General features: G+C 46.9%; 1 protein-coding gene across 1 annotated transcript in view; it reads left to right on the forward strand.

Annotated features, from left to right (window-relative positions):
- Positions 1-26,038, forward strand: part of LOC147697030 (amine oxidase [flavin-containing]-like) — a 335,947-nt gene that overhangs the window by 126,220 nt on the left and 183,689 nt on the right. The window contains exons 2-3 of the mRNA XM_086934107.1: positions 3,591-3,685; positions 16,977-17,114. Of these exons, the coding sequence (XP_086790233.1) occupies positions 3,591-3,685; positions 16,977-17,114 (233 nt within the window). The remainder of the gene's footprint in view (positions 1-3,590; positions 3,686-16,976; positions 17,115-26,038) is intronic.

Consider the following 26,038-nt stretch of genomic DNA (forward strand, 5'->3'; position numbering starts at 1 on the left):
GGTGCAGCTGTCCGACCTAGTATCAACATCAGCGGCCATCAAATATGGAGTACCGCAAGGTTCGGCTCTTTCACCGCTTCTTTTTAATATCTACCTGCAGCCACTGATTTCAGCTCTCAATCAGATGGAGTGTCAGATTTTTAATTATGCTGATGACACACAGATCGTCATCCAAATAGAGGATTCTCCAGGAGCACAAGCCAGGTTGCATAACATTCTAAGGTATACGGTAAATTGGATGTCCGCAAACTCCCTGAAGATTAACCCGGACAAAACAGAGGTGCTGCCTATAGCCACCTTTGGCAGCCCCTGGAATGACGGGTTTTGGCCCACGGAGTTGGGCAGGACGCCGGAGCCAGCAACCGTGGTGAAAAGCCTGGGTATCCATATTGATAGCACTCTATCTATGAAGAAACAGGTGTCGGTAGTGGTAAGCACGTGTGTTGGTCTCCTGAGACAGCTCCGCAAGATCGCCCAATTGTTGTCGTTTTCCACTTTAAGAAGTGCGGTGTCAGCTATAATTCTGGGACGACTGGACTACGGCAATGCGCTGTATATAGGGAAGCCCAAGCAACAACTCACGAGGCTTCAGACAGTAATGAATGATGTAGCGAGATTGATTTTTAAGAAGCCAAGGAAAACACATGCTTCACCTCTCCTGTGTCAGTTACACTGGCTCCCCGTTAGACAGAGGGCATTGTTTAAAGGACTATGTATCACACACAAGGCACTCTACGGGAATGCGCCCAGTTACATCAAAACTAGATTATCTAGCTACGTTCCTGGTTGGGTGCTACGGGCCTCTGATGCCACTCTCCTGGTTAATCCATGCTTCCGCCTATCCACTGTGGGAGGGCGTGCTTTCTCCACTTTACTTCCTGCAGCGTGGAATAAACTACCAACTAATCTCCGCAAGGAGCCCAATCTATTGTCTTTCCGTTGAATGTTAAAAACCATTCTTTTCCGGGAAGCATGGGGAGGGTTGTAAAGTAGCCAGTTTTTTTTCTGTAGAAGTCGGTTTCTCTCTTTTCCCTGTACAAGCGCTTAGAGACCTTGGGGTGATAACGCGCTATATAAATTGAAATACAATAAATAAATATTGGCTATGCCAATGCTTGTTTTTATTAAGGTTTGGCATTTGGGGGTGACGAGGACAAACAGTTGAGCAGTCAATTGCCATTTGGTTCTCATTTTTCATACATTCCTGATTTCTGGGTAGGAAGCCCTCTCCTAGTTCATGCAAAAGAGTCACAACAATAGAAATTAGTTAGATACCATTCGTGGGTATACGAGAGAGGCCCTTTCACAGTTATTCAACTGGAAAAGTGTCTGCGTTTCTGTAGACCGCGGTACGACAACGCCAAAATGTTTCATTGTTTTAACAGCAATTCACTGGATACGTTAGAGTTGTGTAAAGAGCAAACTGTGACAAGGATACAGTCCTTTAATTATGTCAAATAAACATCACCTCATTTACAGTGGAACATGTGGTACACTATATAACTCCAGATTGCAGTTAACGAGCAGGTGCCTAACCCTTCTCGAATGTAGTAGACCTTGGAACAAATATACAGTGGGGTAGGGTAGAAAGCTGATATCACTACGTCTGCAGTTACTATGCCAACTTCAAAACAAGGCTATACTTACTTTAGTAATGAAGCTGAATGTGTATTGTAGAAACCTGACCTCAAGATGGCAGTACATTTAAATTGTGTGTCAAAGTGAAATAATGCGCATTAACATGGTACTATTTTAAGCAGGTATTGAAAAGTTTTTGGGTCCTCGTTAAAGTATAGCTCATGACAGGATGCACCATCACAGGAATACAGAAAGCAGGGAAAAATGTGTTGAGTGAAATTGTCGAAAGAAAACTGTGTGATAAAATAGTTTGGAGTGACTAGCCGAAGCAATACAAATGGGAATGCAAGAGTAATGCTATAGACCATGGGTTTTCAACGTCGGTTCAAGATACTGATGGATCCTGCCCTCCTGAACCTATGTTGGACGCCACTGCCATAGCCTGTGCACCATTCATATATATTAAGAGTAGCAAAAGAAGTGGGCAGATTGAATGTTTGTACAAGATTTTGAGTTGCAAAACTATAGTCTCTGGAAAGTACTCTAAGACTCTTGGCCTCAATTAAAATTAGACTGTGCGTGGCTCAGAATTTGTGCAAACTCTACCACACGCGGTAATTACCATATATGATGTAGTCCAGAGTCTGTTGAACTTAGCAGATAAAATCTGCTAGAATTTGAAGGGAGAAGAGCCCAGAAATTACCAGGACAAACCCCAGTATCTTCACATTATGCTACACATTCAGGGCAGAAATATGGTGCTTTAAACACATAGGGCCTGATTACGAGTTTTGTCGTCCACGGAATGCCAGACTCAGAGGGACGGTCTTCCAACTGCCCTATTACAAGTGGGGTGGTGGGACCACCATTGCATCACCACAAGCGCTAGGAATTAGAGAACCATGGCAGTGGTGGGGCAGTCCTGGGGCCCCAATATGCTTGGTGAGACAGCTGTGGTCCCACGAAGCATATTATGAGCTTCCTCTCTGTCAGGTTTTCATGGCGGTTCCTCCTCCTCGAAAACCTTGGCGGAGAGGAAACAAAGGGGGGCTTACAAAGTCCCCTGATGACTCAGGACCTGCTGGGCATGAACTGCACCAGTTCATGCCGTGCAGGTACTGCCTTTGACATTCCCATTGTGGTGCCTATTTCATAGGCACCACCATGAGAACACCAAAGAATGGCTCCTGCACCACCAAACTTATAATCAAGGCCCTGAGTCCATAGTATTCCTCATTTTGATGTGGTAAACGTGGATTAGGTGGTATGTGGCACCCGGGTGGCTCCTCTGCTATGGCAGAGTCAACAGTGAAAAATAAAATGATAATAAAATAATCACAGGTCGGGCGGCCATCCTGGGCTTCAGGGAGGAGGAGTTGTGGGCACTGTTAAGTGCGCATGTCAGTTTGGCCGGCCATCTAAGGACAGCCAAACCAATGTGCACACATAGCATTTCTCCAACCCGAGCTGTGTTGCACAGCCAGGCGGAGAGCACACAGGCTCCCAGGTCCTGTCTGAATGGTAAAACAGGCCGTTCAGACCAATCCCAGCGCTTTTCTCATGCTGAGTAATAGCATTCCCAGAATGAGAGCAGTGTCAGGATTCGCATCTGGGAGCCTAGGCAGTGTGCATCAGTCAAGAATTGGGAGAAGACAAGCCAGTGGACACAGCGTCAGGTAAGTGGTAATTCACTGGCTTTGTTTTGTATTTGTATTCCCCCCGCTGCCCCCTACCACGTCGTATCGGGAGCAGCTGTCACTGTTTGGCACTTGTGCTATATACCTGACCCTGGGGTAATTGTATTTATCAAGTGTGGTAAATACCTGACACCTATCCAGCCCACTTGTAATCAGGGCTCCAGAGACCCATCCCATTAAATCACTTACCCTGAAACAGGAAACAATACGGGATACTGTCCGTGTTCCTCTAATCTGAACGCTGTCAGAGCATTTCAGGAAGCCACAGAGAGCCTTTTTCATTTGTAGGTAACGTACGCTTTTTTTCCTTTTCAGGTCTTTCTGCGGCTAAATTGCTGGTGGAGTCTGGGCTGAATGTAGTAGTGCTGGAGGCTCGGGATAGGGTTGGCGGAAGGACTTTTACTACCAGGGTAAGTGCCACTATTAAGACAAAATGAAACTACCATATTTAACTAATGTGTACACTTGCTTTTTAATTTGTACTCATTTCAGCTTTTGGTAAATGCATGCACACCTCAGGATTTTTTTTTGCCGGAGTCGCCCTAAAAGTAGAATTCATGTGCTTAAACAAAATGGGAGCGGTGTTGTCGTTTTTGTCGAATGAACTTGTCTTATGTAGATGTCACTTAAAATGTGAAGGAGGTTTTGGCTCAGAAATGTTCAAAAATGTCAAGCGCATTTCACATTAGGGGTCTGGTTCATAGTTGATCTAGGTTAATAAATGCAAAACGGATTCCTCTCTGCAGAATGTTACTTATCTTATGTAAAATAGCTTCGCACCGTCAGTTCATTTCCCAATAGGTAGGTGCCTATGTCCCAAAGACTGCAGTCAGGGTTAACGCCAGCTTGATTGTATTTTCACTAGAAAGCAGGTCCGGTGCATTCATAAGATGAAGTAAATCTGTAAACTTTGGGCACCACATTAGGTGCCAACAAATTACAAGAAAGCAGCTCTTTTATTGGATGATGATGATGAGGAGGGCTGCAGTGCTAAAGTGCTGAAGACTAGCATTGTTGAATCCAGAACTTTCTAGAATTGATTTATATAGGGCAGGGGTCTCCAAACCGGTCCTGGAGGGCCGGATCCATGCCAGATTTTTTAGGTATCCCCATTGAGATACATGTAGTTATTTTAAAAATCTGGCATGGATCCGGCCCTCCAGGACCTGTTTGGAGACCCCTGATATAGGGCATAGAATATATATATATATATATATATATAATATATATATATATATATATATATATATATATATATATATATATATATATATATATATATATATATATATATATATATATATATATATATATATATATATATATATATCCAGAGTCGCTTGGCTGGGTATGGATGGGATCTCAGGCAATGGGGATATTTATTATCTTTGCAAATTGGCAGATCGCCCCGACTCCTCTCAGTCATTAACACAAATTCTCATTGATTTGAGGACATTTCTTTGTAACAGGGGCCCTAGGTGAAATCCTCTATTGCTTAATGCATTGGGTTAAACCAGTACTTAAGTTGTAAAAGAGCAGAATAAAGGCGGAAGGGCGTGGAGGCACATACTACGGTCCATATAAAGTTGGGATGCTCTGGAACCTTGTGGACAGTTGAGATACTATAGCCTTGATGATAAAGGAGAGTATTCCATGAATATGTTGCGCATATCAGACAGCGCTGGGTGCTGAGGAATCTGGCTGTGAGAGCAGACATCCGAGGACTCTGTCTGACTATTTCACTTCATGGTCATCAGCAGCTCTGGAGCAATGGCTCTTTAGGATCCTGAGGCCCTTTAGGAAGACAAATTTAAGTCTTTAATGTGTAGGAAGGGCTTTTCAGAGTGAGCAGCTCTGAATGTGAAGAGATCCACCTCAGAATAATTTTTATCTGGCTTGGTGGATGGCCAGTGGGATCTGTGTGGCCATCACGAGGCATCTTGGTGTATGCTACCCATTTGAATTAAAACTCAATTATTCTTTTGGCTTACTAAAACAACTGGATTTTTTCTCCTCTTAACTGAAGGGAGCAAACACAGTACACAAATTTAGCAACACAAAAGACAAGGCAATTCGGATATCGCGAAAATTACATTGTCCCAGTTGCCTCGACTATCTTATAAAAAAAATATAGGAAAAGTCACGAAAGTGTCAGCTTTGTAAATCAACTTTCAGGAAAGTGATTTCTTCGCACATCATAGGTTGTGTAAATGGTGCAAAGTACAAAAATCGAATGAGGCAAATTGTTAAAATTCTAAACAAAATCCATGGGAAGGGAGCGATGACAATCTAACTCACATCCTTTAACCAAGCAAAATCAGGGAGGTCCCACAAGGGGAAAAAACAAATGTACTACAACAAATCAATGAAGTATTTTCGATAGACATCACTAGTTGCCCTGCCAAAACCATCTTTAAAAGAAACTGAGCGAGAGGACTTAATTTCTCATCACCCTTCAGTGCAAAAAGTGATATCACTCGATTTCCGATCATCCACCAGCACAGAAAGTGACATCACTGGTTTTTCACCCACGGCACCCTGCACTCCTCCCCCTCCGAGGACATACTTAAGGACGGGTGCAATGCGGACATGCGACTGATGCATGCAGTGAGAGTACTGTTGACTTGCCAAAATGGAACCAAAAGCAAACTTGTCGGTGTCCATCTGCATCTGGACTGCCCCCAGTGTCAGTAACTCTGATTTTCGCCCTACCCACTGAAACCCTGCCATGCTTGTCCATACAAGAACTATGTACTCTCCCACACTCATGATCCACCACTACCACGACAACAGCACCCCACTCCCTCACAGTCACACAAACCAGCCTTCCACTCATGCTCACACACCAACCACCACCCATACAACATGCCACTCTCATACATGTTACTCAACCCTCTCTCACTCATCAAACACGCCATGGAGATATAATACCTGCTGCATGACTGCGCTCCACACCTGCTCTTTCTCATGGAAATAAGGCTAAACACAACCTCTGAATTAGACCTCAATGCAGCCCTCCCTGCCAGCTACAAGATCACCGGGCAAGACTGTGAGTACAGGCCTGGAGGTGGAGTTGCCATTATATTCACAAATAATATCAGCTGCATCACCTACATGGACACCTTAATTAATTAATTAATTGTGGGTTTGTAATGCGCTAGAATCGACTCCCGAAGGAGTATCTCTGCACAGTAGACCGCTGGGGAACCCGTCCTGGCTTTCCCTGTGAGATGGTCCCTACTGGGTATCTGCAAGGTGAAACCAGGCATCCTCGGCGTATGTGGGGGGCCTTTGTGGAGATGAGGCAAGCTAATGCCCAGAGTTGCTGAGTGTGATCCCTGGTTAGAGTAGGCACCGAGATGAGAATTATCGAGCCCGCTGACCCTGGTCCATGACCCTGCCGCATCGGGAATTGAACCCTGGTCCCGGGCCATCCTCTGCTCTCGGGTCTGCTGCCTCTAACCAGTGAGCCACACCACTCCACACCTTAAGTTCAGGATGCGTTTCATGCCCACTTCTCCCTGGGGGGAACCCTTATATTCAGCCCACCACGACCCGCACCAATTTCAACAGTAATATCACAGACTTTTTTGCACCCCTCAACAACACTAGCACTTTCATCCTCCTTGGAGGCATAAACTTTCTCCTAGAACACACTGACCCAAACTCTATGGCCCTTCTAGAAAATCTTGCCTTTTCCTCAGCTGGCATGGTACCGCACCCACCCACACTCCCGGACATGTATTGGACCCAGATTTCTTCTCAGCATCATTACAGTAGATGAACCAGCTACTATGACCTGGATAGGCCACACTCTCCTCAGTTTTTGCATACCAATTCCGCTCCACTACAGATCTATCACTACAGAAAATGCCCACTGCAGCAGGAAAAGCATTGCGGAAGAGGAATGGGATTCCTCTCTCTCTGCATGCTGGCCCAAGCACACCAGCAACTTGCCGAAAGGTTTCAAGAACCTCTTCACCTGGATCACAGCATGTGCCGATATCCTTGCTCCACTCGGGTGCAACCCAATGGCATGAGCCCAACCACAGGCCAGTTGGTACACAGAGAAACTCAGGCTTACAAAATACCACTGTAAGCGACTACAGCACAAATGGAGAGAAGCATAAATGAAGACATCTTCAAATTAGCCCTAAGACACTACCACCAGCATATATGATACAACAAGCGCATATCTCGTGCAAATTGCATCAATCCCACCACTAACAACAACAAGGAAATCTTCACTATCTTCAAAGATTTTCACCTTGCCTCCTGCCGCCTCTAGCATCATCACCCTCTCACATGACCTCTGCAATAAGCTCTCTGAATTCTTCTGAAACAAATTCCCCTCAATATACAGCATCTTTGACAATCAACTGGACCCCGTCACTGCCACAACTCAACTTCCTATCGTAAGACCAAACCCTGATCTAGTGGTCTACCATCACCCACATCAAAATCACTGCTACCATTAAGACCATCCACTCAGTGGCCCCATCTGATCATTGCCCCAACCACGCCTTCACCAAAGGAGTCCAATGATCAGCACAGCACTAACACCCATGCTCAATGCCTCGAATGACACAGTCACATTCTTGGACACGTGGAAACATGCCACAATCATGCCCCTGCTCAAGAAACCATCTGCTGACCCAGTCACACTTTCCAGCTGCAGATCTATCTCATTCCAATCATACCCAGCAAAGGTCTTAGAGAAACTTATCATCCAATGCCTCACCAACCACCTCAGCAACTACCAAGTCCTCAATGCCACACAGTACAGATTCAGGCCCCACCACAGTACAGAAACAGCACTAACTGCCACCATAAATGATATCCACATGATCCTTGAAAGAGGAGAAGTGGCAGCCCTCATTTTCTGGCTCTCTCTGCATCATTTTACACAATCTTGCACCCCATCCTAATCAGGCGACTGCACAGGATTGGCATCCAAGGACCAGCTATCTGCTCGATCTGCCCCTTCCTTGCTGATTGAACACAATCTGTCAACCTGGCACCTTACTTCTCTTCTCAGTAGCCCACAATGCTCAGGCTCTCTGTCTTCAATGCAAAAATGAACCCTCTGGCCTATGTCAAGCACGTACACAACATCAACATCCTTAATCACACAGACAACATGCAACTAATACACTCCCTCTCAGATAAGACCACCAACACAAGAAACAAATTCCCTGCCTGCATGACCGAAGCTGATAACTGTATGAAAGTAAGATGTCTCAAGCTAAACACTGACAAGAGAGAAGAAGAGATCTTTGGCAAGAACTCCTCGGCATGGAACTCCAAGTGGTGGCAATCCGAACTCAGGACCCACAGCAAGATCCTCGGAATAATCATCAATAGCTACCTGGACATGACCGCACAAGTCAACACCATCACTGCATCCTGCTTCCACACCCTGAAAATGTTGAGGAAGATCTTCAAATGGCTTTCAAGCAACACTAGAAAAACAGTGACTGGCTCTCTAGTCACCAGCAAGTTGGACTACAGAAACACCCTCTATTCTGGGATCACCAAGTAACTCACTAGAGGACTAGAAACCATCCAGAGGTCAGACGCCAGACTCATTCTCCACCCTCCACTTAGAACCCGGATCACACCCCAGCTCAGGGGGCTACATTGCCCCCCAATACACAAGCATGCTCATTTCCAATTCCTCACACACACATTCAAGAGAATACACAACTTAGGTACCACCTACCTGAACAGTTGCATCTTTTTCCACCATCCACCCAGACTCCTCCTCTCCGCTAGACTCCTACTTGTACACATGGCATGCATAATCAGGACCAGATGAGGAGAATGGGTGTTCTTTACATTGCACACCAGAGCCTGTGGCTCTCTTCTTTAATTCTGCAAGACCTGGTGTTTTAATTAACCAACCTACCTTATGCAGCACCAGGCACACACACCTATTTAGCGACAGGATCTCCTCAAGGTGAAAGTGCACTTTACACATACACATAACACAACATGACATAACACATAACACAACATGACATAACTAGACCACCAGCTTTAATTTCCACAAGTATGAATTCAAGCCACATTCTGTGGGCACTTATGCCTTATTTTACTTTTATGCTACCTTTAATTTGTAGCAAATCTTATGCCTACATATTGTGCTGAAGGACAACTTGCTTATATGTATGGACAGTATTTCGTCTTAGTACTACTGTGTTTGATGGAGTTTCAAGCATTCTGATTTTAAAAGTCTGGAAATTGCTAAGTAATTGGGGGAATTAGATAGTTTTGTGCATCAAAATTGATTTCAAATTTGTTATATACCATTTCACATGAAAGGAATTTGGGGCCTTCAAAGAGAAGTGAATACACCTGATGGCTTATCAAGATGTACTGTAGAGCGAAGGGGAGGGGGGGGGCAGGATAAAGTGAAGCTGGTGGTAGGATTGAAGTATGAACATACACACATCAGTTGAAATGCAAAACGTGAATCAGGAAGGCAAATTGCACTGTCTATTGCCCTTAAAGTGCATTTGTAACAAATAACGCCACTACGAGTTACTGTGATCTTCAGACATTTGTCAGGACTGTTTGATGCTGTTTCATGTGCTTTGAACTAGATTGCACAAAATTGCTATGCAGTTCCAACCCTTTCATAATAAACGTAATGAAAGCAGGGATACAGTCATAGGCATCTATGTGAGTTTCACTTTCATCATTTTTTGGGGAAAGTGCACAGTTGACCTTAAAATGCCATGTACATTGTAAAACATATAGGTTTACTATTTTTCCATCTCCTGCACAGACACATGAATACTGCACATGTCAAGGGAAAATCAACAAGGATGTCTCTTTCTGGATCGCAAATACTTCTTGAGCAAACACGTACATTACTTAATTGTACAAGTCACATTTGAGCATGTTACCAAATGCGCAGTCTCGTCTATTTGCACACTTGGGAAAAATACGGGTCACTACGGCGTAGTCTGGGGTAAATGTTCCTCCATGGCTGTACACACGCTTGTACTTTCCCAGGACCCCACCTTCAAAGAGGCTCTAGTGCACTGCGAGTCACACAAAACTGATCCTGACCCTTAAGATGCTGCCAGGATCAGTGAGATATTGTGCTCACGTCAGGCAAGATGGCATCAACTCCAACTTATATTTCCCCTTTAAAACTGGAACTTAAATGTACCCGCATATCTAGGGAAGCCCTGCAAATGGGTCACTGTTAAGTGCCATCCTCACGAATGCCTTTGGGTTGTGTCCTCCACTATGTTAAACCACCAGCCATGCAGGCCACATGCAGAGACCTTCTTCCTGCAAAGTCATAGTGGCTGGCAGTAAAATGGTTGTTCGCTGAACGTATTGGATTTCCCTCTTGGAAAAGAGGATTTCACCTTTTCAGAGCTGTGCACAACATTAGGCTGTAACTTTTTTGCGCTACACACATTTGTGCAAAAGCATGTAGTCAGCTCTGTTTAGCGTTGCACTGTGTTGATCTGCTCCAACGGGGCATATAGTTCAGTGTTCAGATCCCTGATTTACAAAGGGGACCTGGTGATCGCGGGGAGAGTTGCACATTACATGACGATGAAGTCAGCACTCTAATAAATATGGCATAACGAAACGTGAGGGACCCCTGCTAAGTCCTTGGAGGGGGGACCCTCACGCCCGGGACCCAGTCAGGAGCTCTCAGGCCCACCTGTGCACGGTGCCGGAAGGGGCTCCCTGGAGCTCCCCACCCCACACCGCGAAGCGCTATTCTTACGCCACTGGGAGTCGATGAGGGTGACCCCAGGTTCCTCATTTTCAATAACAACAAGCCTCAGTTTCTGGATTATGTAGAATACATCTTTAATACAGGTCTTAAATGACCTGTCCTTAAAATGTGAATGCCTGCTGGCAAATTTTGAAGTACCTTTCTACAGGGAAAACCATACATGGTGCATACTCCTTTGGGCTGTAAAAGGACTGCCAAAGAAGGTGTGGGGGTAGATCATTGATTGACCTAAAAGCTCCAGTTCACCCAGATGCATTATGATAGATGAAGTACATGAATACAGTTCCTGCAATGTAGTTCCAAGAGGAAGAGTGCTTGGCATTACTGTTGGATTACTCGAGAGGAAGTCCCTACCTCTTAGGATCCAGATCTCAGGTAAGGGTGGACTGCTTAAAAGCCTGTAGATAATAATTTTGTTCGATTAAATCTTGCAATTAATATAGTAGGCAAAGGTTTTGATGCAGGATACCCCTGTGGCAAGCCCTTCGGATAGGATTTTTGCAATGTCACACCCTAATTGGTTGCCAGCTTTTGTACATATTTGTAATTTACTGTGTCTGATGGCTGCCTGCTTGAACAGCTTATGCTCAGCACAATAGGTTTGAGAGGGCTATGGGGAAAGCGTACAACCCTTTCAGGTCGACCCTTCCAGGTCGCTCCACCTACCGCACGACCCCCGTGTGCCTGGTCTCCACCGCTGCTTCCGCTTATTGCCACCGCTGCCTCCAGGGACTCCGCCCTCAGGCCTTCCCCCTCGCCGCCACCTCCGCTCTCCTTCCCTCCGTTTCCTGCCTTTCCTGACCCCCGCCGCTGGTCCCCTGTGGCCCCACCCCCTTCCTCATCCCCGATCCCCATACGCCGCCCCGCTCCCGCCTCCCAGCTGCTCCTCCCTCCCAGTTGATCACATATAGCTGGGACCGCACGGCAGTGAGCTGTGACCCTTCCAGGTCGCTCCACCTACCGTACGGCCCCCGTGTGCCTGGTCTCCACTGCTGCTTCCTGCTTGTTGCCACCACTGCCTCCAGGGACTCCGCCCTCAGGCCTTCCCCCTCGCCGCCACCTCCGCTCTCCTTCCCGCCGTTTCCTGCCTTTCCCGACCCCCGCCGCTGCTCCCCTGCAGCCCCGCCCCCTTCCTCATCCCCGATCCCCATTCGATGCCCCGCTCCCGCCTCCCAGCTGCTCCTCCCTCCCAGTTGACCACATATAGCTGGGACCGCACGGCAGTGAGCTGTGACCCTTCCAGGTCGCTCCACCTACCGCACGACCCCCGTGTGCCTGGTCTCCACCGCTGCTTCCTGCTTGTTGTCGCCGCTGCCTCCAGGGACTCCACCCTCAGGCCTTCCCCCTCGCCACCACCTCCGCTCTCCTTCCCACCGTTTCCTGCCTTTCCCGACCCCCGCCGCTGCTCCCCTGCAGCCCCGCCCCCTTCCTTATCCCCGATCCCCATTCGCCGCCCCGCTCCCGCCTCCGAGATGCTCCTCCCTCCTCCCACCCCCCCTCCCCACTCTCCATTTATGGCAGAGTCCGCGCGTGCGTGCAGCGTCCACGCGCAGCGGGCGCGCCGATTGTGCGCCGAAGGCGTGCCAAAGGCAAGCCCGCCTGCGCCCGTAAGCGCCTGGATTGCGCCCAGCGCAGACCCCCTGGCCCCCGAAGATGCCAGCCCACCCGCCAGACTTACAACTACGCCACCCTCAATGCACTCAACACCGGCTGGATCCCCGGCTGCCACCAAGCCACCCCAGGACGCACCCACGGATCTTCACCTGCCAATCCTGCAAGTTCTCCTGCATCCGGACCTGCACCGCGCCCGCCGAGACGAGCACCGGCACCAACCACCTGAAATGCATCCTGCTCAACACCCGCTCCGTCCACAGGCACGCCGTGGAACTCTAGAACCTCCTCGACACCACATCTCCAGACGTCGCCTTCCTCACGGAAACCTGGATGAACGCCTCCTCAGCACCCGACATCGCCATCGCCATCCCGGACGGATACAAAATCACCCGGAGAGACCGCGTCAACCAGACTGGAGGAGGCATCGCCATCGTCCACAAGAACACCATCCGCATCACGACCAACTCCGACAACACCCTCACAGCCGCCGAACACCTGCACTTCCAGATACACACCGACCCCAAGACCACCCTCAGAGGCACCCTCATCTACAGACCCCCGGGACCACGCGCAGAATTCAGCAAAGACATCGCAGATTTCATCAGCCCGCACGCCCTCCCCTCCGCTGACTACATTCTCCTCAGGGACCTTAACTTCCACCTGGAGAACAACAACGACCGCAACACCACCACCCTGCTGGACAACCTCGCCAACCTCGAACTCAAGCAATTGGTGAACACTCCCACCCACTATGCCGGCCACACGCTTGACCCCGTCTTCTCCTCCAGCAAGGACATCTCCTTCAGCCACGCCTCCGGACTCCACTGGACAGACCACAGCTGCATCCACTTCAGCTTCAGCAAGACCACGCACCACCACCACCCGCAACAGGTCCCCCGCAGAAGCTGGAACAAGATCACAGCCGACCAGCTCACCACATCCCTGAGCCAGAACCCTCCCGCTAGCTCAGTGAACCCCAACCAAGCTGCCAACAACCTCACGAAGTGGATCAGCAACTGCGCAGACGACCTCGCTCCACTGAAGACCCCCCCCGCCATACCCGGCACCAAGAAAGCATCCTGGTTCACCGACGAACTCAAGAGCTCCAAGAAGAACTGCCGGGACCTCGAGAAAGCCTGGCGCAGAGACCCAACTACAGACAACATACCCACCCTCAAGCTCACCACCCGAAAACATCACCAGCTGTTCCACACCACCAAGAAAACCGCATTCAAGGAACGACTAGACAACAACGCCCACAACAGCAAGGAACTTTTCAACATCATCAAAGAGCTCTCCAACCAAAGCGCCGGAAACAACAACATCACTCCCTCGCAAGACCTCTGCAACTCGCTTGCCGCGTTCTTCCACAGCAAAATCGCAGACATACACAACAGTTTCAGCACACAGCCGATGCACCCTACGACCGTACCAACGTACCCCCACCACCACCCTCCGTGCCTGGACCCCGGTCAACACCGAAGACACCATCCGCACGATGAACACCATCCACTCCGGAACTCCAACCAACCCCTGCCCCCACCACGTCTTTAACAAGGTCGACTTCGTCATCGTGCCCCATCTACGGGACATCATGAAGGCCTCCTTCGACACCGCCACCTTCCCAGAGAGCTGGAAGCACGCCGAACTCAGCGCTCTACTGAAGAAACCATCAGCGGACCCCACCGACTTCAAAAACTACCGCCCCATCTCGCTCCTTCCTTTTCCTGCCAAAGTCATCGAGAAGACCATCAACAGACAGCTGGCCGCCTTCCTCGAGACGAATGGATCCCTCGACCACTCGCAGTCCGGCTTCCGGGCCAACCACAGCACCGAGACCGCCCTCATCGCAGCCACCGACGACATCCGAGCCCTGCTCGACAACGGGAAACAGCGGCCCTCATCCTCCTGGACCTCTCCGCGGCGTTCGACACGGTCTGCCACCGCACCCTAGTGCAGCGCCTCAACAACAGTGGATCATCTCCTTCCTCGCCGGAAGAACACAGAGAGTCTGCCTCCCCCGTTCAGATCCGAGGCCACTCAAGTCATCTGCGGCGTACCACAAGGATCATCACTCAGCCCCACGCTGTTCAACATCTACATGATCCCCCTTGCGGCCATCGCACGCCAACACAACCTCAACATCATCTCCTACGCCGACGACACCCAGCTGATCCTTTCCCTCACCAACGATCCCGCCACCGCCAGAACCAACCTACACGAAGGAATGAAAGACGTAGCCGAGTGGATGATGAACAGCCGCCTGAAACTGAACTCAGATAAGACGGAAGTCCTCATCCTGGGATCCTCGCCCTCCGCCTGGGATGACTCCTGGTGGCCCCCTGCCCTGGGCAGCGCACCCAAACCTACAGACCACGCACGCAACCTGGGCTTCATCCTGGACTCCTCCTTCTCCATGACCAGACAAGTCAACGCCGTCTCCTCGTCGTGCTTCAACATCCTACGCATGCTACCTAAGATCTTCCGGTGGATCCCCACTGATACCAGGAAGACGGTCACCCAGGCCCTTGTCACCAGCCGACTGGACTACGGCAACTCCCTCTATGCCGGAACCACAGCCAAACTACACAAAAGACTCCAGCACATTCAGAACGCCTCAGCACGCCTCATCCTGGACATTCCCCGACACAGCCACATCTCCGAACACCTGAGAAACCTGCACTGGCTCCCCGTCAGCAAGAGAATCACGTTCCGACTCCTCACCCACGCACACAAAGCTCTCCACAACCAAGGCCCCAGATACCTCAATGACCGCCTGACCTTCTACACTCCCACCCGCCAGCTACAATCGACCAGCCACGCCCTCGCTGCCGTCCCCCGCATCCGAAGAGCCACAACGGGAGGAAGATCCTTCTCTTACCTGGCTGCCAAGACGTGGAACTCCCTCCCCATCCACCTGCGCCTGACCCAAGACCACATCTCCTTCAGGAAGCAACTCAAGACCTGGCTGTTCGAGCAGTAGCGGACCCCCCTCCCCCAAGCGCCTTGAGACCCTCCGGGTGAGTAGCGTGCTATACAAATGCTCTGATTGATTGATTGTTTGATTGCTAAAGACTATGGACTTGATTGGTTCATTGGAAAAGATTATGTAGATGCCATAGGTTTGAGCCGTTTATTCCAGAATGTTATGGCAAAGACAGCGGGCCCAATTAAACGTGAAAAACACATGTAAAAGCCAAGAGGCCTCTAATGGTGGTTTGGTATTGCACGTGTTACAGGCTATAGCCAGATATTTTGTTAAATGAACATGTATAGATTTTTGTAGTAGGCAGAGAGTTTGGTATTGGTGACCCTTATTTGAGAAAAGTTTTTGTGGTAGAGGATTTCCACTGTGATAATCCTTGAGGCCCTTTTAAGAGAGGTTGCATATTGCGTTTCCAAATATAATTTTGTAAATGTGTGTAAATTTAGCACTAATTGCCCTGTGGTTGACTTGGGAACACTTGTGTCCATTACTGTAATCTTGAGTTGGGTTTGTTGATTACTACAAATTAAAGGCTACAGATCTTATTGGTTCCTTGTGAGAAGTTAAGTCAGGTGCAATGGGTCTGCTCCGTTTATTATGAAAAATCCCAACAAAGGCAGACATTTATTGTGAAAAGCCTAAATGAAGGCTAATAGGCCTTTAACCCTGTAGTGTTACTACGCTGTTATATGAAAGCTCACAGAATGTGAGTACCACAGTGCATGGTATTTTAAAAGTGCGCTGCTACCACGACATTCCAATGTTCATATCTCTAAACGGGGCAAGGATGATAACAGTGCATGTTCACACCCATTCCGGGAAGCACAACTCCTATTGTGAGCTGCTTGCCCTTACAAAGTGTGCCGGGCTTTGCCTGGAGAAACGTTTGTCGGCAAGCAACAGAGGTTATATTACTTTCCTAAAAACACGTAAAAGTAAATTTATGGTAATCACTCATTTGCATCCAAGTTGCAATGCTAAAATTGAATGGTTTTAATTAACTATCAATAAACATTTTGGTATGTGATTTTGGGTGGGTCCCTGAGTCTCCTGTATCCCACTGGTATTCATTGACCTTTGGCTGAATGAGAACCCCCCTAAAGATTTGGGGAGCCCTGCACTGCTGGGGTTGCAGGGTCAAGCTTTACACCCCGAGGAGATCCAGAGCTACAAAATCAGTAAAGTTGTCCTAAAGCAAACTCCTTTTATCTAACACAAATAGGATGTAGAATGTAAATGTCAAATATTTTGAAATATAGTTTGTACAATGATTACAAAACCTTTGGGAAGTTATATGGTATGTTTTGTAACCTACTTTTTATTTGTTTATTAGAATCAATATGTGAAGTATGTGGACCTCGGAGGAGCCTATGTGGGGCCAACGCAGAATCGCATCTTCCGACTAGCCAAAGAACTAGGAGTAGAAAACTACAAAGTAAACGAAGCACAGCGTCTAGTACACCATGTGAAGGTAGGATCTGGTCCATTTTTGCTTTTGGGTGATATCTGGTTATGTTTCTGTCTCATAACATGCACTTGCACATTCTGATCTGTTCCATCAAAACATCCAGATTTGGATTGTGTATTCTGCACTAGGATCTCCTCCTTCCTCAGATTGAGATATAGCGTTTAATAATAGTCATATTGATGGTAGTATTGTCATCTTAAATTTTACTCAATGTCTGTACAATGAATTTGCACAAATACACATCTAATATGTTGTAATGCAGCTAATATGTTTAAGAAGCACAGAGATATGACCAAAGGACAATGGCAAAAAGTAGGGATAATCATATTGTTCGCAAGCCTCTGGTATGATAAGGGGAATATCAACAAAGCCTCTTAACAATGAGGGATGAGGTGTGGCGTCGCGGCCAGGCGGACTGACGCTAGAATCTGGGGATCACGGTTCGATCGCCGGCTCCATGGCTTGCCTAATCTTCCCGACGGCCCCCAGCGCCTAGAGACCCTTACCGGTGATTGTTTGCGCTTTACAAATGTGGATTTATTTATTATTATTAACAATGATATGAGGAAGCTCCCATGGTCCATGCAGCCTCTGCGGTGCAGGAAACTGCCATGTTACCCTTCTCTGTAAAGCCCCGAACATGCACATTAAAGTACCATTGTGCATCTGGGTTCTGGATAACATCCTAGAACACCTCAAGCTTTGTTCTTGTTGTCTATTTGATGTCACTCCGAACCTGTTGGTAAACATATCAGTTATTCACTGTTACCCCTCTAAATTTATGCATGTTGTAGAGCCAAATGTTAACTGTAGATCAAGAAAATTACCTTTCAAGCTTACTGCTCTTTGGGATACAGACTCTGTTCCTACAGTTAGTTTCCAGGTAATTCCATTGGCATTTCATAAAACTCACAAAGGAAAGCTGCTATCTGAACACATGAGAACTAGTTTTTGAGAACTGGGTAAAACTGCAGAAATTTGAACCCATCCTACAGACCATACAGAGGCTCATTTCTCGCAAGAACACAGTTTCCCTTGTGTGCATGGATACCACTAGAGAGCTGATGAGGGAAGCTGAAGAAGCTTTGGTGACATAGTGTTTTGATACTTGGAAGGGAGAGATGCACTGTACCTTACAGTGGAGAGTCTCCCAATGTGATCTCTCTCATGTTGTGTAGCTGGGATGTTCACTGCCCTTTACTGGACAATGCATCAGGATATTTCATTAGGAACCTTTGCCTGGATTAGAGGATCCTCTGTACTTCATCACTGAGGGTGTGAAAGAGAACCCTTGACAGCCTTCTCTTTGCCATCATCAGTGTGGAAATAATTGATGAAATGAGTAGATCAGTGGCATAAAAGTCTGTAATTGGATCCCATGAATTGTCTTTGCATTGGAGCTCTTCCCGCTTAGGAGACACCAGATTTGCCAGGTATCATTTCAGAAACTAACATGCATTAACCCCCTTTTTGGGTTCTCCTTGAATCAACATAGGTGGTGGGGTGTTTACAGTAATGGCATCAGAGGTCTTTTTCTGGAGAGATATGATGGAGCCTACATGTAAGTTTCCATTCTTGGAACCTGGGGACCCCGATTACAATTACAGCTTTGGCACTAGACATGGGACTGATTAAAAGATGCCATATGATTCCCGATGTTGCCATTATTGTCAGTCACTAGCCGAAGGGGGAATCCCCTGGTTTGTTTTGGTCATTCACCTGGCGATTTAGTTAAACATATGGGAATCAGTGTTGATTTACCAGTTATGCATGTTTTGTCATACTTCGCAGAGGGTAACTTTAAATTTTATGGTATTCCAACTTCCCGGTAGTAACAATACCCACTGTATTAGTACTTCTGAGTGCCGGGATACCAATGGAGAGTTCTGCATCCATTGTAATCAGGGTCTTGGAGAGTTCTGAATGCAAATTATTTTTTCTCATGCTCTCCCTGTGCCAACGTAATGACTGTGAACACTGCAGTGAGTGTGATGCATTTTGATGGTAGGACCGGCAGTTTGGTCCACTCTTTTAGGCTAACTTTGGAATTTGCTTCCTTTGCATGAGGATGCCGTCCTTACTGTCTTGCACATCTGATTGTGTACAGCACAATGATCACCTTTGCCTCACCAGCTGGTGACTCCTGAGGCGGAAGCTGGGAGTCTTTTCTTTTAAAAATTGTGTGTTCTGCTTAATTGTTTTTTAACTTGCACATCTTGACATTACTTGTGTTGTTATCACCTACCTACCTTCTCAGTAGACTAGGCACTGAGCAGGGACTCTGGGTACACTCGGGACCGCCGCCGCAAACCGCCGCCATTTTAGAGGTAGCGGAGCGGGTAGTGTGCTAGTTGTTGGACACAGGGAGGCTTAAAAGACGCCCCTCTGTGTTTGCGCTCTCCTTCGCCACACCAGCTCGTGACTCCAGAGGCGGAAGCCGGGAGCCTTTTCTTTTAAAAATTGTGTGTTCTGCTTAATTGTTCTTTAACTTGCACATCTTGACATTACTTGTGTTGTTATCACCTACCTACCTTTTCAGTCGACTAGGCTCTGAGCAGGGACACTGGGTACACTCGGGACCGCCGCCACCTTAGAGGTAGCAGAGCGGGTAGCATGCTAGTTGTTGGACACAGGGAGGCTTAAAAGATGCCCCGCTGTGTTTGCGCGCACCTTTGCCACACAAGCTCGTGACTCCTGAGGCGGAAACCGGGAGCCTTTTCTTTTAAAAATTGTGTGTTTTGCTTAATTGTTTTTTAACTTGCACATCTTGACATTACTTGTGTTGTTATCACCTACCTACCTTCTCAGTCGACTAGGCACTGAGCAGGGACGCTGGGTACACTCGGGACCGCCGCCGCAAACCGCCGCCATCTTAGAGGTAGCGGAGTGGGTAGCGTGCTAGTTGTTGGACACAGGGAGGCTTAAAAGGGTTCCCTCAGAAAGGATGCACAGCAGACGCGCGCAGCGGGCGTGCCGGCAGTGCGCCGAAGGCGCGCCAAAGGCAAGCCCGTCTGCGCCCGTCCGCGCCTGTACGCCGCCTCTCGCCAAGACCCCTGGGCGGATGCAGACTGGGCCATTATGCTACAGCAGGGAGGACCTTCTGGCACTGAACCCAGGGACTAGGGTATGCGGTAAGCCACTGTTTATCGTGGGGGCTACAGAGTTGAAATGTCCAGCGTGTTGCTTTAGCATTCCTGCCCCTAGCCACTCTCGGTTAGCAGTTGACAGGCATCCTAAAGTCCCGCTTAAAAAATTTCAACTGAATGTGAGGTCATTGGTTAAACACTATATGTAAGTCTATGACCTCGTTTCAGAGGAGAGCCCGGACATATTTTTTATATGAGAAACTTGGTTGAGGGATGATATGACAGCAGTACCTAATCTCGCTCTCCCCTCTGGTTATTCCATCTGTACTATAAATAGAGACTCCAGGGGAGGGGGTATTGTGGTAATTTATAAATCTCATTATTCCTGTTTGCTCATTAAGGAAGACATTGTGGGCTGTGAATGCACCCGCTTTAGGGTGTCTATAGGCCTGCACCTGACCCTCTCTGGACTTTTGGACTACCGCCCTCCAGGGCCGGCTTCTAAGTTCATAGATGCCTTTCTGTAGACTGTTAGCGCACTTGTTGTAGGATCTGCAAATTTTACTATCTTGGGTGACCTTAATCTCCAATTTGATCTCACTCATGACAGTGCCATCTGCAGTCTATTAGCTGACCTGGAGGCTTTACAGTTGGAGCAACTAGTGTCTGGCCCCACGCATATAGCCGGGCATCTACTAGACCCTATTTTTTCCAACATACAATTCTTGAAGATCGAAATGCCTAAACCCATGGGATGGACCGATCATTCCTTGATAGAGCTGTCGCTATCGGTAATAGAACCTTTTAAGTTAGACACAGGTAACCAGGTCTTTAGACGTCCATGGCGTAAACTGAGGCTACAAAATCTTCATACCTTCCTCATTGCCAACCCCCTGGGAAACTTGTCGGACCCCGAGGTGGGTTACAATGCGTTTTGGACACTTTCATCCCTGCAAGATGGATCAAGGGGCGCACCTCTAACACCAGTCCCTGTTATAATGATTCACCGAGAATTCTTAGGAAAGCTTGTAAGAAAGCTGAACGTACCTGGAGAAGGTGTATGTGAGAAAAAATTAAACTCTCTCGCTCAAATCAAGATCTATCACAAATCTATCTGTTCTGTTCGCTTGGCCTTTTATGCAAATGAAATAAGATCAAGTTCTAATCCAGCGAAATGCATTTTTAAAATCTTTAAAAACCTTAGGAGTAATAAAGCGGCTATGCCTAGTATAGTGTCCGCGCAGCAGTGTGATGAGCTTGCGACATTCTTTGAGGAAAAAGTTCAAATGATCTTTCAATCCTTTCTACACACTTCTTTTCATCCCATCCCCTCGCCCTCTAACGATGGGCCTTGTTCGACTTTATCGGCAATTCCGGACATCTCCGAGGAGGAATTTACCAGACTGAGTGGTAGAATTAAATCCCATCACCCTCTGATCCTCTGAGACCTTCTCAATTTACTGAGTCGCTCCCGATTTTCCGGGAGCCGCTTTGTCAAATACTTAATTCTTCCTTTGCTACTGCTATTGTCCTGGTTTCATGGAAACAGGCTTTGGTGTCACCTATTATTAAGAGACACTTCCAAACCCGAGAATATTAGACCTATTTCTCTTCTCCCCTGGGTGGCCAAGATCGCGGAAGCCCATGTCAATAATGTGTTGTCTCAATTCTTGAGCTCCAATAAGATCCTGGACCCATCACAGAATGGATTCCGACCAGGCTATAGCATGGAAACGGCTCTGTTGGCTACCACTGAACATCTCCGGTCAATCCTTGATGCTGGTCAAAGTGCAGCGCTGTTTCTGTTAGATCTCAGTGCTGCCTTTGATACGGTGTCACATGGCATCCTTCTTCATCGATTAGAGGTAGCGGGGGTCACCGGGTCGGCCCTAGAATAGTTCAGATCTTTCTTGACAGTGTGATCTTCCCAAGTGTCCGCCATCGTTCCTCTCCCAGTCCCACTCCATCGGGCTGGGGGTCCCGCAGGGATCAGCATTGAGCCCGTCGTTGTTTAATCTTTATGTCCAGCCTGTAGCTGCTGTCGCTAAACAATGGGACCTTATTATGGTCTCGTATGCTGACGACACGCAGCTTGTTGTCACCTTAGCTGAGGGGCCCTCTACAACGGCCACCAGATTTAGAGATGGCATAACGGCGGTGGCCGAATGGATGGCCAATAATTGTTTGCAATTAAATGCAAGAAAAACAGAGGTTCTGCTGGTTGGCAAAAATGTTACTCTGTGGAATGAACATTGGTGGCCGTCGCTCCTAGGAGTCATGCCCATGCCCAAGGCAGTGGTAAAGAATCTTGGTGGTTGGATGGACTCTACTCTTAGTTTCCAGACCCACACAAAGAAAGTTGCTGCTACTTGTGTCGGTCTGTTACGAGGTCTTAAACCTCTTCTGAAAGTTTTTTGACCCGTCAGTACGACAGCTAATTGTGCAGTCAACTATACTATCATGTTTGGATTTTGCAAGCTCCCTGCTTTTAGGGGCCAATAAAGCGGAGATACTTTGGCTGCAATGGGTTCAAAACTCTGCAGCTAGAATACTGGTGGGTCTTCCTCGCTCCTGTCCTGTGGGGGCTACTATTCGAGGGCTACACTGGCTTCCGATGGAGAAGCGGATCCATTTTAAATCATTATGTCTATCCTTCAAGATGTTGAAAACTGCCACCCCAGTGTTTCTGAGAGACTTCTTGATCCCTTATGTCCCCCCTCGGCAGCTGCGCTCGTTGGGGCAAAACTTGGTGATTGTCCATCGGGTTAAACTATGCCGTGCAGGAGGGCGTTCGTTTTGCTGTCTGGCCGCTAAGTTATGGAATTTGTTGCCTGTACATATTCGGGGTATGGATGGCCTGCTCACTTTCAGGAAAGCCATTAAAACTTTCCTCTTCCCTTCAGTGTAGTCTATTGGTTCCGTGACGTGTGTTACGACCTTTCCTGCCGTGTGTGTTATTCGATCTCTTGCAGCGCCAGGACGCCCCTTTGGTGGGACAGCTGTGCGCTATAGAAACTCACTTAACATAACATAACATAAATATGCTGATTGCTAACAGTGTGTTGTAATGGCAATTTGAGTTAAAACAAATTGCCACTTCGTATTTAATGTTGATACAGTGGGCTCAATTCTCATGTTCCACTTTGTAGTACATAAATTAGTAGTACAGTCGTCATAGTCCCCTGCAGCACTAGACTTGGCCTTCAACTTGTGACAAGCGCAACTCCTTAAGTGGTGTTCTTCTCACGTGGCATGGGATACCAGCATAGACTGTTTGTTCAACAAGGGTTGGAGGAAAGTAAGCAAACAGACCTAGATTTCTGGCACATTGAGTAAACTGCTCTTTTCCAGTCATTAGTTTTTGCCTGCTTTGCAGACTAGTCCACAGCATTTGTTGGAGTGAACGGGCAAACATTATGGTAAAAAGTAGTTGATTGGGACACTACAAACACTACTCAAAGCAATAGCTGCACTCTACTGGGATACGTGGGTACAAGTTAAATTGGGCCACAGAGACAAGGTGTCAGAAAAGATCCTAACAAACAGAGGCATTAAACAAGGCTGTGTATTGGCCCCGTTGTTGTTCAACCTGTACACCGCTGACATGGGGACCTCAGTAGCAATAGTTACATAATTTCCTCCATGGATAAGGATGCATAAAATCCAAATCTTACAATACTCAGATTATTAATTCATCATGCATCAAACAAAAATAAGACCACAGTGGTCACTGTATGACCTACCTAAATACAGTTTGAGCAAAAAATTGATGCAAATGAAAGCAGAATGAATGTAACGGTTTTCAGGAAACTCAAAGGGAAATCAGAGAGAGTCTGGAAACTGGTTCAGCCAAGATGACTACTTTATAGTATACAACTCAGGAATATGTCTATAAGACACAAGTAAATCACGAACCTACTTAAGATCAATGGAGAACAAAGCATGCAACATAATATTTGTATTAGGCAGTCTAAATGAAAAAGTTATATAGCCCATCAGCAGAAGCTGTCATAAGGGTAATGAAGTCTAAAATAGTATCACCACTCTTGTACAGTCAAGAAGCCTTGCCATCTAAAATGGATTCTATCCTAGACAAGCTGCAGTGCATCACTTACAGACACATTTTACAGCTACGACAGTACACCCGACTGTTGCAGATTCAACTGGACTTTGGACTATTAAAACAAGACCTAGTATGTAATTCCTAATTTCTAAACGCTAAAAATGGGACATTAAAAGCAGTACTGCAAGAGATTTTTAATGGGCCAGATATTGAATGTACTGGATACTTACACCTGGCAAGCTCTAATTTTGATCTGAATTTAGACAACTTAAGATCAAGCAGCTTCTTTTACTCTTCCTTGAATATTTTTTTGAAAAATAGAGTGCAGCAACATCAAGAGAATTCGATTTAGTATCCATGCAACCACACAGATGCAGCTATATCTTGCAATCATATGAAACTCCATACTTACAATATTATTTGAAAGAATAATTGAGTCGGGCATATAGGGAAAACAATATGCTTGCCAGTTTCCTGACTCTTAACAATCAATGAACTCCAGCCACAGTAGCAAAATTGATTTAACACCATTCCAAAATGTAGATTTTATATTTACAAAAAAGAATCCTTTATACACCTACTTCTTTGCTGTCCAAAATATAGGACCACTCATTGCACTCCTCTAAAACAAATGTTCTCAGAGAATGGAACTCGCATCTGTAAGGAGGCAATATCACTTTGTTTTACCTCAGCTTATATTGCTCGATTGGGAAATATCTTAATATTAGGTTGAGCAGATTTAAAAGCTGAACCCAACCAAACTAGACAATGCCATTACCAGTTTTAGTTGTTGCTACCTGACTGTATAAACGTTGGAAGATCATGTACTTTAAAACTTTTAACTGACTGGCCGGTGAACTTCGCTCGATTCCCGGAGTTTGCAGAGTTTTCTGCAGTTTGCACTCCCCGGAGTTCCTGTGAGTGCAAAAACTCCACTTCACGATGTGCAGTGGAGCTTTTTCCCCGCTCACGATCGCAAGCGGTAAGTTCGCGAGCTGCCGCTTGGGTAGAATTTCTACCCGATCGGCAGGAATACCAGCACAAACTGCGGTTCGCACTGCACTCCTCCACTCGCAGAACTTCGCAGATTTTTTTTGTAACTTTGCAGAGTTCCGCGTAGCAAAACTCCGCAAACTACGCCCAGGCTTACTGAAGAGTGAATGTCTGCATGTTGGTTTCGAGCGTATAAATGTTGGAAGATCATGTATTCTATACATTTTCATCAATCGAAGACCAAGTCCCTGAAGAATGATTTCGGACTGCCTAGTTACATACCCATCTGCATTTAACGATCATACATTTGATGGTTATAGGATTAACGCAACAGGAACAATGGTAGTTGCTTTTAAAGAATTTGGAATTAATTGCGCGTGGTATACTCTGTATTTTTGAATAATGAGTTCTAATATAGTGTTAATGTGTAAAAATGTTATTTAATCACATACGCAAAAAAAATGCATTCATTCATTCAGTTATATTTTAATGATGTTGATAGTCAAATTATAATCACTAGGGGTGGGCAGAATTTGTTTAGTCATGTTACGCAAATCTCAGCGAAACGGTAATAAATTTCAGCGAGCATGCAGAGTTCCGCAAACACGTAGAATTGTTTGTTCTGCCCATTCGCGATGCTTTTTACCTGTTCGCGAACTCTATTTGCATGCTTGGGGGGAAATATCTCACAAACAGGCATTTTGGAAACGCAAACAAGCATAAAATTCTGCGAAGCGGCAGATCGCAGAATTTTTGGCAATTCCGCGTTCTCAGCAGAATGCAAA

Source organism: Lissotriton vulgaris, chromosome 8 (genome assembly GCF_964263255.1).
Source record: "Lissotriton vulgaris chromosome 8, aLisVul1.2, whole genome shotgun sequence".
NCBI classification, from domain to species: domain Eukaryota; kingdom Metazoa; phylum Chordata; class Amphibia; order Caudata; family Salamandridae; genus Lissotriton; species Lissotriton vulgaris.